This window comes from Molothrus ater, chromosome 1, assembly GCF_012460135.2.
Source record: "Molothrus ater isolate BHLD 08-10-18 breed brown headed cowbird chromosome 1, BPBGC_Mater_1.1, whole genome shotgun sequence".
NCBI lineage: Eukaryota > Metazoa > Chordata > Aves > Passeriformes > Icteridae > Molothrus > Molothrus ater.
Window position 1 is genome coordinate 145,494 of NC_050478.2, and position 12,424 is coordinate 157,917.

At 50.4% G+C, this 12,424-nt stretch overlaps 1 protein-coding gene across 2 annotated transcripts; it reads left to right on the plus strand.

Moving 5' to 3' along the window:
* The first annotated feature begins 96 nt into the window (after positions 1-96).
* Positions 97-10,767, plus strand: ABCF2 (ATP binding cassette subfamily F member 2). Of its 2 annotated transcripts, XM_036406974.2 has the most exons (15): positions 97-167; positions 405-572; positions 2,748-2,960; positions 3,879-4,061; positions 4,362-4,533; positions 4,659-4,754; positions 6,108-6,210; positions 6,293-6,388; positions 6,489-6,608; positions 7,153-7,242; positions 7,472-7,582; positions 7,840-7,902; positions 8,374-8,502; positions 9,380-9,583; positions 10,203-10,767. In XM_036406974.2, the coding sequence occupies exons 2-15, from the start codon at positions 419-421 to the stop codon at positions 10,338-10,340; spliced, it is 1,872 nt and encodes a 623-aa protein (XP_036262867.1). In that variant the 5' UTR covers positions 97-167; positions 405-418; the 3' UTR covers positions 10,341-10,767. The 2 variants fall into 2 exon arrangements, with proteins under 2 accessions (XP_036262867.1, XP_054372579.1); XM_054516604.1 differs by lacking the exon at positions 97-167 and having other exon boundaries at positions 330-572.
* Positions 10,768-12,424: the final 1,657 nt, after the last annotated feature.

A 12,424-nucleotide genomic window follows, 5' to 3' on the forward strand; every position in this document is an offset into this window, starting at 1 on the left:
CGGCATGCCGGGAGGCGCGGCGGCGTGCGGACGGCGCTCCCCAGGGCCGCGCGCCGCCCGGCGCCGGTGACGGTCCGCGCTGCGATTGGCCGGTGCGCCGAGGGGGCGGGGCGCTCGCACGCGGTCGCGGCGGGGCTGTTGCGACAGAAGGAAAGCGCGAGCGGCCGGTGCGGGCGGGCCCGGGGAGCCGAGAGAGGGGAGCGGCGGGGCCGGGCCGGGCCGGGGTGGGGTGGGCGGGGGGTGCGGTGCGGTGTGGCGCGGCGCGGGCAGCCCGGCAGGCGGGCGGGAACCCTCGGCAAGAGCCGGCGGCGCCGTGTGCTCCGGGCCGGGGAGCAGAGGCGGGGCGACCCGGGCCGGGCCGAATCGGCGCGGCCTAACGGCGCCTGTCGCCCCCTCTGGCGTAGCTCCCACCCGTGCCATGCCCTCCGACCTGGCCAAGAAGAAGGCGGCCAAAAAGAAGGAGGCGGCCAAGGCCCGGCAGCGGCCGCGCCGGGTCCCGGACGAGAACGGTGATGCCGGGCCGGAGCCGCAGGAAGTCCGGCCCCCGGAGGCCAACGGGACGGTGCTGCCAGGTGAGAAGCCGGCCGGTCCTGTGTCTGCCCCGCGTGTCCCAGGGCGGGGACCTGGCCCGCGCCGTTCCGGCGGACCGTGTACGCTCGGCTGTGTCCCGGGTGGGCGAACCGCGACATTGATGTTCTGATGAAATGCCTCGGCCTGGGTTGCGTGGAACCAGTGGCTGCAGTAGCTGCCGTCGGGACCACTCTGCCCTGAGGCAGCAGGACAGCCGCGGGCCCGGGGGCTCCGCATGGGCCGTGTGTGTGAAGGATGCCCTCGCTTGAGGCACGGCAGTGTGAAGATGGAGGGGGCTGATGGTGTTTTCCTCCTCTCAGACACTGTCCCTACCTTCTGCTGCTTGATGCCCAGACCTGTTTCTTGGGTTTCTTGGGTTTTCGTTTAGTTTGGAGTTTTCTTTCCTGCTGCGGAAGCCACTGTAGCGTCTAAATCAATTCTCTTACTGCTATTTGCTGTGATTCTCTGCTCACCTGTTTCTCTGAGAGGTACCTGGTTTGCAAAAACTAAGAGCCTGCCTCTAAAAGAGGCTTTGTGCCTGTTAAAGAGAGAGGCTTTGCCGCAGGGAGCTGTTGGTCCCAAAGGAAATAGGTCTGGGAACGCTTACAGAGAGTTCATTTTTGGGCCTTCCTTTAGCTCAGCCGGCAGCCCGCAGTGTTCTGTGGGGCTCAGCTCGCGGTGCGCCGTGCCAAGCGGCGGCCGGTGCGCGGCACGGAGCCCGGGGCGGCGGGGCCGGGTCCCGGGGCGGCGGGGCCGGTGAGGGCCGCGGGTCCCAGCGCGGGCTGGGCTCCGTGAGGCCCCGGCGCGCGGGGGCCGCCCGGCCCGAGCCGGCCAATCGCCGCCTCCGCCGGATCATTTGCATAGCGCGTTCCTATTGGTGCAGCGCGGGCGGGGCGGGGCCCGCTGGGCCCGGGAAGGCTCCGCTGCCCCGGCGGCTCCTCTGGGAACGGGCCCGAGCATCGGGGCCTTTGCACAGCGCTCCCGGGCACGGGGTGCGGTGCTGGGGTGTCTGTGCAGGGCCGGGACTGGGGCTCCATGGTCCTTGTGGCTCCCTTCCAGCCCAGGAGATCATGTGGTTCTATGTGGGTCAATACCGGCGTATTTCTTGCTGAGCTATTGATGCATCGGGGTAACACTCCTTTACCCATTTTCGCTCACCTGTTTCATTCTTTGTGGTCACTGCTCTGTGGCATTGCCCAAAGGAGTCCTTTGGGCCAGTGAGTCAGTGCCAGTGATATTTTTTGCTCCTCGGCTAAGGCACATTTGCTATGGTGTTAATAGTGATTTTGCAGAGTGGGTGATTTCGCCAGGAGTGCTGGTTGCTGACAACCAGGGTGTCATTCTGCACTGGCACAATCAGAAGTCAGGTCTGCCTGCCAGCATCCCCAGAGCCATTGGCTGCTTCCAAGGGCAGCATCTCTCACTGAGTGAAGTTGGCCTGTGACAGAAGGTCAGCATGACAGGAAGGATGGCAGTGAGCCTCTGGCACAGGTGGCCCAGAGAAGCTGTGGCTGCCCCATTCATAGAAGTGTCCAAGGCCACATTGGATGAGGCTTGGAGCAATCTGGGATAGTGGAAGGTGTCCCTATCCATGGCAGCAGGTTTGGAATTAAATGCTCTGGAAGATGTAACCCAAACCAATTTGGGATTTTGTGATTCTATCATTTTCTTGTAGTGTAGGAGGAAAGGAAGAGGGAACATGCAGATGAGCATTGTAGCTTCTCAGAAAATTAGTAGGGACTGTTTCACTGCTGCTGCTGCTGCTGCTTCTCTGTTCTTAGCTTTCCCTTTGTTTATTTTCTAGTCAATTCATTTTTGTCCAAGCCTTTTCTTACACTTGCAGGCAATACTTTGTACGCTCTATTCCTAGTCTAGTCTTTCCTGCTAGTGGGGGTTAGTCCCATCACATTCAGAAAACGGCTCACTGTTGTGGCTGCTCACTTAGTTCTGATGGTCCCATTTTGTTTAGGTGACATTTAGATATTTGGCTGCTTGAAGTTCTTACTGGACCACATATATCCTCGTGCTAAGCTGAAAAGCTGAGTGTCATTGCATCCTGGTCTCCTCAACTCTTCTGTAGAAATGGGAGTTGTTTTTTGGTCCTGGGCCTTTTGGTGCAGGGGCTTATGGCTTCCCTTGTGTTTGTAAATCAGTAACACTTCTGGTCTTCTCTATAGAGGTGGATGCTCTTACGAAGGAGCTGGAGGATTTTGAGTTAAAGAAAGCTGCTGCCCGAGCCGTGACAGGAGTGCTGGCCTCCCACCCCAACAGCACTGATGTGCATATCATCAACCTCTCGCTGACCTTTCATGGCCAGGAGCTGCTGAGTGACACCAAACTGGAGCTGAACTCTGGGAGGCGCTATGGCCTGATTGGACTCAATGGCATTGGTAAGCTGAGAGCAAGAGGGCAAGCACCGTGGCCCCCTGGAACTCAGTGAAGGTCTCTGCTGAGAGGCTGGGCAGGTGCAGGTGGGAAGTGCTGGAAAACAGAAGGAAGGTGGTTAGGCAGATATGGCTGGGACCCAGCAGGTTCTGTTCTCCCATATCTCCACCTGGGAGGGGAATTACTGATTGCTGAGAGATGTCTGAGATTGCATTCTGGGTTTGGACTGTGCTTTTGATCTGCTTTCTGTGGAGAGTTGGGAGAGTTGTCTGCGAGCTGTTAATCTGCCTGATTCCTGTTTGCCTGATTAGCCTAGTAGAGCCAGTAAACCCAATGCTGTTGGTGTTGGTCAAAGGACTTGTACTGTATGGAGAAGTAGAAAACGTGTGGTTTGGCCTGACTAGGAAAACAACTGTACAGTCTATGGAGAAAGTGATGCTACACTGAGAGATGCAGAATATGCCTGTGATTAGACAGGTGCTAGTAAGAGTGACCATCTGGTTTAAGTTTCAGGAAAACCCTGGTTGTTTAGGGATGAGTGCATTACTTTCCTCTGTGTTAGAAGTCTTCAGAATCTGGGATCGTGATACCAGCTGTCAGACCTGGTTAGACAGCAGAAACTACGACAGAGATAAAGTTTCCTAAATCTGGATGAGGGCTGAAGCGCAGTGGTTCAAAGCTTCTCATGTCTCAGTCCTGTCTTTGGGGTGGTGAGCCTTAGCTAGGAGGGTGGCCTGTCCTACCGAGACAGTGGGCTCTACTGTGCCTCCAGTTCTTCTGGCCTCTTGGGAAAAAAGTTCCCCAGGATTTTCTGAGGTTGGAAAGGGAAGGAATCACCGTGGGATCTGAGTGTATCTCATCTGTTTCACTGTGATGTTGTAGCTCACTGACTGCAGCAATTAATTGTGATTATCTGCACACAGGGAAATCCATGCTTTTGTCAGCTATTGGGAAGCGAGAAGTGCCCATCCCAGAGCACATTGACATCTATCACCTGACCCGAGAGATGCCTCCCAGTGACAAGACCCCTCTGCAGTGTGTGATGGAGGTGGATACAGAGAGGGCCATGCTGGAGCGAGAGGCAGAGCGTTTAGCTCATGAAGATGGTAAAGCTTCTCAGAGTCCCAAGGGGCATTTCCTCCCTTTCCTTCCCTACCAAAGAAATTGGGGTTCTTTGGGGAAGTTTTCACATGTTGTGGTACCTGTTTCCTCCAGCTGCCCTGTACTAATGGGCACAGATGACACTTCTTTGGATGAATTATTCCATGCGGCATCTTAAGAAGTGTTTCAGGCTTGGCTGTGCAGGGGGCTCAATAGGAGTAAAGCAGAGGGGCTGTGAGGTGTCCCAGCTGTGCAGCTGAGAGCCCTCTGTGGGCAGAGGTGCTGACCATCAGGCTCTCTTCCAGCGGAATGTGAGAAACTCTTGGAGTTGTATGAACGCCTGGAGGAGCTGGATGCTGATAAGGCAGAAGCACGAGCCTCACGTATCCTTCACGGCTTGGGGTTCACGCCAGCCATGCAGAGGAAGAAGCTGAAGGACTTCAGTGGTGGCTGGCGAATGAGGGTGGCACTTGCCAGGTGAGTGAGAGTGCGTGGCTGCCCGTGACTGCAGAGTCCCAGACAGCTGTAAGGACTCAGAGCAGGTTGAGAGGCTTTGGGTTCCCTACACTTACCCTATGCTGTCATCTCCCCTGTCCTCGCAGAGCACTCTTCATTCGGCCTTTCATGCTGCTGCTCGATGAGCCCACAAACCACCTTGACCTGGATGCCTGTGTGTGGCTGGAGGAAGAGCTGAAAACGTAAGCATGGAGGAGTTTGCTGCTTCTGTGGGTTGTGCTTTTCTGATTGTCAGCATGTGAGCACAAACATCTTGTCAGCACCTAAGCAAGTTCTGCAGCAGTAACTGTATAGTTCTTGTGGGTGCAAAACTGTGTTGCAGTACCAGTGACACCTGCTTGCTGCTGTGTGAGATTCTTTGAGACAAGGATAAAGAATTCAGTTCAACTCCCTGTCTCCCTGCACTGAAGAAATGAGAAATGCTAATTTGTACTCCCAGCTTAAAGGTGCTTCCTTGAAAGTCAGGAGCAGGCCTTGGCAGCCTGTGTACCAGCATTAAGTACTGTACTAGTACATAATGAGCTTTCCAGACCTGGCTGTCAGCTCATCTTCCTCCCCGCATTTCTCTGTTTTTATAGAACTGTAGTATCTGAGTGTGTTGGTTTCATCTTTTGCTAGAGTGTGAGGTGCCTAGTTTTCATGACAAAGGTAAAATGTTAAGGTGTAAGGCAAAAAGCTTAGGAACACTTAGGAAGCTCAGGTTATGGGGTGTGCATTAAAAGAACTATTGTGAGAAGGGCTTTGCCTTTGCAGAGGTTTTCCCATCAGCTCTGTCAGTTGAACCTTTTATGTCCTTGCTTTAGAAGTGAGGTGCTTTAGAAAAGAACTTTGAACCTCTTTTGGTGAGGCTTTAACCCTTCATTGTATGGATTTGGAGCAGAGCCAACTGCAGTGTGCATATGGATGGGTGTCACCCTGGTTTTTTAAGATTTTCTGAGCCTTCTGATGTTGTCATTCTTATAGCGAACTTTCTCACACACTTTCTGTAAATAACTCATTGTTTTGCATTCCTTTATGGAGGAAGAGAAAGTTGATAGACTGTTGGTTTGTCCAATGTCATTGGAGAGGTGACATTGTCACCCCCCAATCCACTGTCACTCTTAAAAAACTATAAATATTAAGAGTCAGAAAATAAACTTCCCTTTTTCTTCACCTTAAGAACAGCGGTGTGAGCTCGTGTTTTTTTGTGTCCTATAGCGACAGATGGGAGTCTGTACTGAGGGGACAGTAAGCAGCCAAGGTTGAAACTTCTTAGAAACATGATGCTAATGGAGATGGCTGCATCAGTGACACAAGTCACTTGCCTCAAAGGCAATCAGCTCTGGACTTCTTGTGGTAACAGGCAAAGACTATGTAATGGTGCAGGGTGTTTTACTACAGTGAAAACTGTTGGCAGGATTTACACACTGCAATTGGTTGTAGATGCTTTACTGCTATTTACCAGAGCATGCATATAAAGCCTTTGTCACCATCAGGGCCAACAAACGGGATTTCTTTTCCTAATTTAGTCTGTAATAACTTACGTGGTGCCACAGGTTCAAGCGGATTCTTGTGCTGATATCCCACTCCCAGGACTTCCTGAATGGCGTCTGCACCAACATCATCCACATGCACAACCGCAAGCTTAAGTACTACACGGTGAGTGAACAGAGCCCATGTAACCAGACAGGCACAGGGGCTGTTCTCTGGACACATCTGATGTGCCATGCTCTCTTTCCAGGGAAATTATGATCAGTATGTAAAGACCCGCTTAGAACTAGAAGAAAATCAAATGAAGCGATTCCACTGGGAGCAAGATCAGATCGCTCATATGAAGGTACCTGCCTAGCTGCACGAGCACCCTCCTACCCCTTTAGTGGGCATTCCTGCCCCTCATCAGCCTTGTCACTGTGCCTTTTGGCTGGCTCTTTTTGCAGAATTACATTGCACGGTTTGGCCATGGTAGTGCGAAGCTGGCCAGGCAAGCTCAGAGCAAGGAGAAGACCCTTCAAAAAATGATGGCTTCTGGCTTGACAGAGAGAGTTGTGAATGATAAGGTAGGATCAGACATGGAATTGCATCTAGAGATCTGTATTTGAAACATGGACTACAGGAGTAGAAGGGTCTTCAGCAGACAGCAGGAAGGGCTGACAGAGCTGGTAGCAAGAACAAGATACCCCTCCTTGATGCCAAGTATCCCTGTACTCAACATGGAGTGATGCTGAACAATGAGAAGGAGGAATTTTCTAGGGGAGGGGAGTGGAGTTGTCTTATTAATAAGGCTGTTTTACAGAAATCAGAAAGGAATGCCTAGGGCTCATAGGAGATAAGAGAGGATGCTCAGTGCACCCTTTACTTGTGTCAAGAATGCAGACCCACATTTGTTTCAAAGGAAAAGAAATAGGGATTTATTGGCCAGCAGATGAGCTTGCAAGCAGCTCATCAGAATAAATCTGAGTGAGTTGCAAGAAGGGCGTATAACAAGCCACAATCTGGGGCCTTGGTCTACAGCTGATGTTGGTAGTGAGGCATGGTTATACTGGAATGAGTGGGCTGTCCCGTGATCTGGGTGTCTCACAGGTGGATATTCTGTGTTAACAGACTTTGTCATTCTACTTTCCACCCTGTGGGAAAATTCCCCCTCCCGTCATCATGGTGCAGAATGTGAGCTTCAGATACACCAAGGATGGGGTGAGTATGGGACTATGCATACAGAGATCACTTGTATTCCTGCTTGTTTGGGAGCGGGAGACTTTTGGCTGAGCTTCCTGAGGGGGCTGCCGTATGTGACTAGTGGAGCAAAGTTCTTGGCAGTGCTAATGCTGGGCCTGCTGGGGACAGAGCATTACAGGTGCAGTGGGGAGGTTCTGGAGAGTACTGAGAAGGTGTAATAATGTTCTGTGGGTTTTGTGGTTCGCAGCCGTGGATCTATAATAACCTGGAGTTTGGGATTGACCTGGATACTCGTGTAGCTCTTGTTGGACCCAATGGAGCTGGAAAGTCAACACTGCTGAAACTGCTCACAGGAGAGGTTTGCTCTGTGCATTGTCTATCCTGCTCTGGGCCTTTACTTTTGGAATAGTCTGCAACAAAGTGCACTTGTTTTCCAGAACACCCTGGTCAGGCCTTAGAAGTCCTGTGGTCTTGCTGAAACATAGGGCTTTTTCTCTCATATTACCTGTTCAGACTGTCTCCCTGTGCCAGACTGGAGATGGCTGGATTCTGTATTTCTGGCATACTACAAGAGGAGAGCTTTCCTGCTGAAATGGTTTTATCTTCCCCTTCTAGCTGCTGCCCACAGATGGGATGATTCGCAAGCACTCGCATGTGAAGATCGGTAGATACCACCAGGTACTCCCTACAGCAGCCCCAAGGGGCAGGGAATCCTGAGGAAAAAGCTGTCAGGAATGAGGAACCTTGCCCCTCTAGTTCTGCTCCTAAGGCCTCTCCCAGTGCTGTCTTTCTGTGTCTGGAGATGGGGGAAGGAGCTGTTCCATGGAATGGGCTCAGCCTCGTGTTCTTACCCTGCAAAGAGGCTGGCTGTGGTCCTTCTTGTTCAGCCTCCCACCTGCTACGGCTGAGCTGGTGCCTTGTGTTTGGTGGTGAACAAGCCTCCTGTTCTGGAGCAGCACTCCTGTTCCTCAAATGGAAATTATTGAATTATTCCCTAGTAGCTGGGCACAGAGGCTGTTCTGCGGGTGGGATTATTGCCTCATGCATTCTGCTGCTCACCTGGTACTAGAAGGGTGCAAGGGGGGTGGTGCTTAGGGCCATGGAGTGGTTGGCCTGCCCAGCCTGAAGCTGACTTTTCTTCTCTGTCAGCACTTGCAAGAGCAGTTGGACTTAGACCTCTCACCATTGGAGTACATGCTGAAATGCTACCCAGAGATCAAGGAGAAGGAGGAGATGAGGAAAATCATTGGCAGATATGGTTTGACAGGGAAGCAGCAGGTGAGTATTGGCTGTTGAGGTTTTCTTTTTTGTTCATTAGGGGATTAGAGGTTCTGTGTTTTCTGTTACTTTACTGATACCTGACAGTGTGATACAGTATGCAGCATGCCACACCACAGCATGAGAATGCTTTTTCCGTCTCTGCCTTTGAAATTGGAGAAAAAAATAACTCACGGTTCATGGGAACTCTCTTTGGATCACAGCAGTGTGTGGGTTGGAAGGGGTAACTCCCTCACACTCCGGGTGAAAAGAAAGCAAGTTCTGGTATATTGCTAGACCTGAGCATGTTTTAATTATAATTTGAACTATTTTACTTCTCTCTTATTTCTGAGATGAATACCAGGCAGAAGTGCTAGAAGATTCTCAGCTGTTTGTAGGGTCCACTTGGCTCAGGCAAGAGAGTGGGCCCATCTATGGTGCTCCAAGGCCCAGCGTGACACGTCCTGTGTGTGACAGTTGTCCACACTGCTGCAGCTCAGCATTGATTTTTATGTTGGTTTTGCCCATTTATCTCTGCAGAAGTTGAGGGTAGTTTGATTGTTGTGTCAGTGAATACCAGTCATACCAATGAACTGTCCTTACACACCTTTGGCACAAGCTGGGTCTTGCTGTGTACAGTCCTTCAGAAACCCCTGGAATTCCCTTTTTCCCAGGGTGGGAGAAGGTTGGTGTGGGTGTAAGGCTACCTGAGGTTGGGGTGGGTATAAGGCTACCTGAGGTTGATGCAGGTCTAAGGCTAACTGAGGTTGATGCAGGTCTAAGGCTAACTCCTGTGTCATGGAGCTGCTGGGAGCCCAAGGTGAGACCCAGGTGGTTTGGGGCAGGGTGGCAAGCTGTCAGGTGCCTGCAGAGCTGTAAGCATGTGTGTGTTGGGCAGGTGAGCCCCATCAGGAACCTCTCTGATGGGCAGAAGTGTCGTGTGTGCTTTGCCTGGCTGGCCTGGCAGAACCCTCACATGCTCTTCCTGGACGAGCCCACCAACCACCTGGACATAGAAACCATAGATGCACTGGCAGATGCTATCAATGAGTTCGAGGGAGGAATGATGCTTGTCAGCCATGACTTCAGACTCATCCAACAGGTAAGGACAGGTGTGAGTTTTGTCAGAGCACCTTTATAACATTTTAGTCATGAAAACAAGGTGTTTTCAACTGACTGGCTCTTACTCATCCCAAAAAGATGGGTAAGTGAAAAAGAAATCGTGACTCCCTTTCTGCAATGTTAAACAATTGCTGAGCTAGCCCAGGAAAACATTAGGTACTTAAAATAAAACAAAAACCACCACAAATGTGAAGTGCTGATCTATCTGCTATAGCTTTGGCTGCAAGTTCAGATATGATTTTATTTTTCACTGTGATAGATCCAAGTAGTTCAGGTCAAGAACTACTTTTGTTTCAATTACCAATTTAGCAAGAAAGGCTTTTCATCTTAGTCCATGAACAAAACCAGAAATACAGAGGGGCCTGGGACTTTCAGTTCTAAAATCTTGTACAAATTATGCAGAAAACACGTATCTACAGGGAAATGTTTCCCTGTAGATACTTTCTTTGGTAGTCTAAATGTGAAAGTTATCAAACTTTTCTTGCTAGACTTCAAAGAGTAGTTTTTAGTTAACTTTATAATTTTGGCAAGATGATAGAAATTTGTACTGCAAACCTCTTTGCTGTTCCTCCTCCTCCTCGTGGTGTGCTGGCTCTCAGGTCGCACAGGAGATCTGGGTCTGTGAGAAGCAGACAATCACCAAGTGGCAAGGGGACATCCTTGCCTACAAGGAGCATCTCAAGTCGAAGCTGGTGGATGAGGACCCGCAGCTCACCAAACGGACCCACAACGTGTGAGCTGAGGAGCCCCAGGCCTGGCCACGGCGGGGCAGAGCTGCTGCTCCCTCTGGCTGTGTTCTAGGATTGCTGCAATACTGCTTCCCCTCGACTTGCCTTGCACCTCCGTGTCTGGACAGAGCTGTTCTCTTCTGATCTGGCTACATTTGGGCAACTGTTTCCTTATCTAGACAACGTCCCATCTGAGCCAGGCCTTGGAATCTGTTGGCTTGGGGTCACAACAGTTGCCATCGGGGTGTCCAAGCTGCAGTGATACACAAGTGGAGACCCCAGCCCAGCTTCTCCTGCCTTTTCCTTCCCAATTTCTGCTTCAGTTTAGATACTTCACTTCAAACTCCTCTGGCCTTGGTTTGTTTTTAACTATTATTTAACAGTGTAATTAACAGATCTGCCTGAGAATCCATCAGTCAATAAAGAGAGAAAAAGAGTCTTGTCTTGTTTTGTGAGCCATGGTAGTTGGGTTGTGCTGGGGTGAGTCAGCAAGTCCGGAGCTTTGAGTGAGATCAGCCCTTCCTGCTAAATGCTCAGCTCCTCAGTAGAACCAAAGCTGTGACCAGAACCTGAGAGGTGTGGAGTGGTGAGTGCTGAGCTTTGGAGGCACTGAGCAGGGCCCTCACCTGGGCACCTGGGCTCAGCCACCCTGAACACTGCATTTCCAGCGAGTCCCTGAACAGGCCACGGGTGCCTCTGTCATGGACAGTGACAGACACAACCTGAAAGTGTTCTGAAGATCATTGTTAGAGGCAGAACACAGACCTGTGGAACACCAGCCTGTGTTCTTACAAACACACTGGCTCAGGTGCGGCATTTTGCTTCACCTTGAATTGTCCAATAATAAGACTGAATAATGTAGGAATTGTGGACTCTGAACTAGTTCCTTGTTCCTTGCAGGTTTAACTAAAGACTAATCAACTTAAGCTGATTTAGTTGTAGAAGTTTAATTGTTAGATTTTTGGAAAAGTTGGTGTTCAAACCTCACCCTGAGCCACAGAAGCTTGAATAAAATACATTTTTAATTTAGTACTAGAATAAAAGGTACTAAAGAGAAAGTTAGGTAGCAAATTGAACCTAATAGGTGTTTTGATCGTGAGTCATTGTTTTAATTACTTCTGACCCATGAGAGTGACAGCCCTGTTCACAGGAGAGGCTTGTGTAGCCCAGCAGCCCATCTGGCAGCACGAGTGCCTGGGTGAGTGGAAGGACAGGACAAATGAAGGAGTTGTGCTCCCATGCAGAGCATTCTTTGGCGCCAACTGACTTTGACTTAAAAGAAGTCTTTCCTTATTTTTCTTTCCCAAAGGGCCCATCCAAGTTGTGACTGCTGCTGTGGAAGCACTGAGTGTCATCCACAGGACAAATGTGAGCTGCTTCCAGTAGATCAAAAAGGACCCTTCAGGTTTTTACTGGTTCTAGCAGTGACCTGAGAGGAGAAAAATAATATGTTTTCTGGGAAAATAATGCCAGTTAGTTTAAGTGCTTCCAAGTTAGTTCTGCAGAAAGGTCTAGATGGTAGTAAATGTCACCTGGATTAATATCTCACAGTGGAGGACTTGGAAGTTACCAGATAGAGTGAGGGTGTGAAAACTCACAGGGAAGTGATTACTCAAAAGACTGATGGGCCACAAAGTTTAACAATAATAGATTAATACAGGTCTGTTTGTGCTCCTCTTTGAAGGGCTGGTGAGTTGGAAATGGTTGTGAAGTAGCTCTGAGAATGGTGAGGTCAGAGTCCTTACTGAAGCTAGAGCTATTTGTCCTGTACTTCTTTTCCTTACCGAAGATTTGGCAACAATTCATTTCACTACATTTCAGATCTGCAGTAATAAACGAGGATACAATCTTACACTGAGTTCTTTGGGAATGGTAAATCCTGAAAATGGCCGGGGGATGCTGGGATGCATGATGGGCAGTGGTTGGAGCACTGTTGTAGCTCGTGGAGCCAGGAAGAGCAGTGTCACCTATCTGCTGCTGCAAAGAGAGAGGAACTTCCCAGATGCAGACATGTCTCTGATGTATAAACAAGGGCCACAGATACACGTTTGAAGCAAAAGCAGCTGTAGCTGCTCCAGGGGTCACAGTAGGGC

Bases quoted from the DNA above. Each gene is read 5' to 3' on its own strand.
- ABCF2 (XM_036406974.2), top strand. From the start codon at position 419: ATGCCCTCCGACCTGGCCAAGAAGAAGGCGGCCAAAAAGAAGGAGGCG. The intron at 4,534-4,658 runs GTGAGTGAGAGT...CTGTCCTCGCAG, and splicing joins ATGAGGGTGGCACTTGCCAG to AGCACTCTTCATTCGGCCTT. The intron at 8,503-9,379 runs GTGAGTATTGGC...TGTGTTGGGCAG, and splicing joins GTTTGACAGGGAAGCAGCAG to GTGAGCCCCATCAGGAACCT.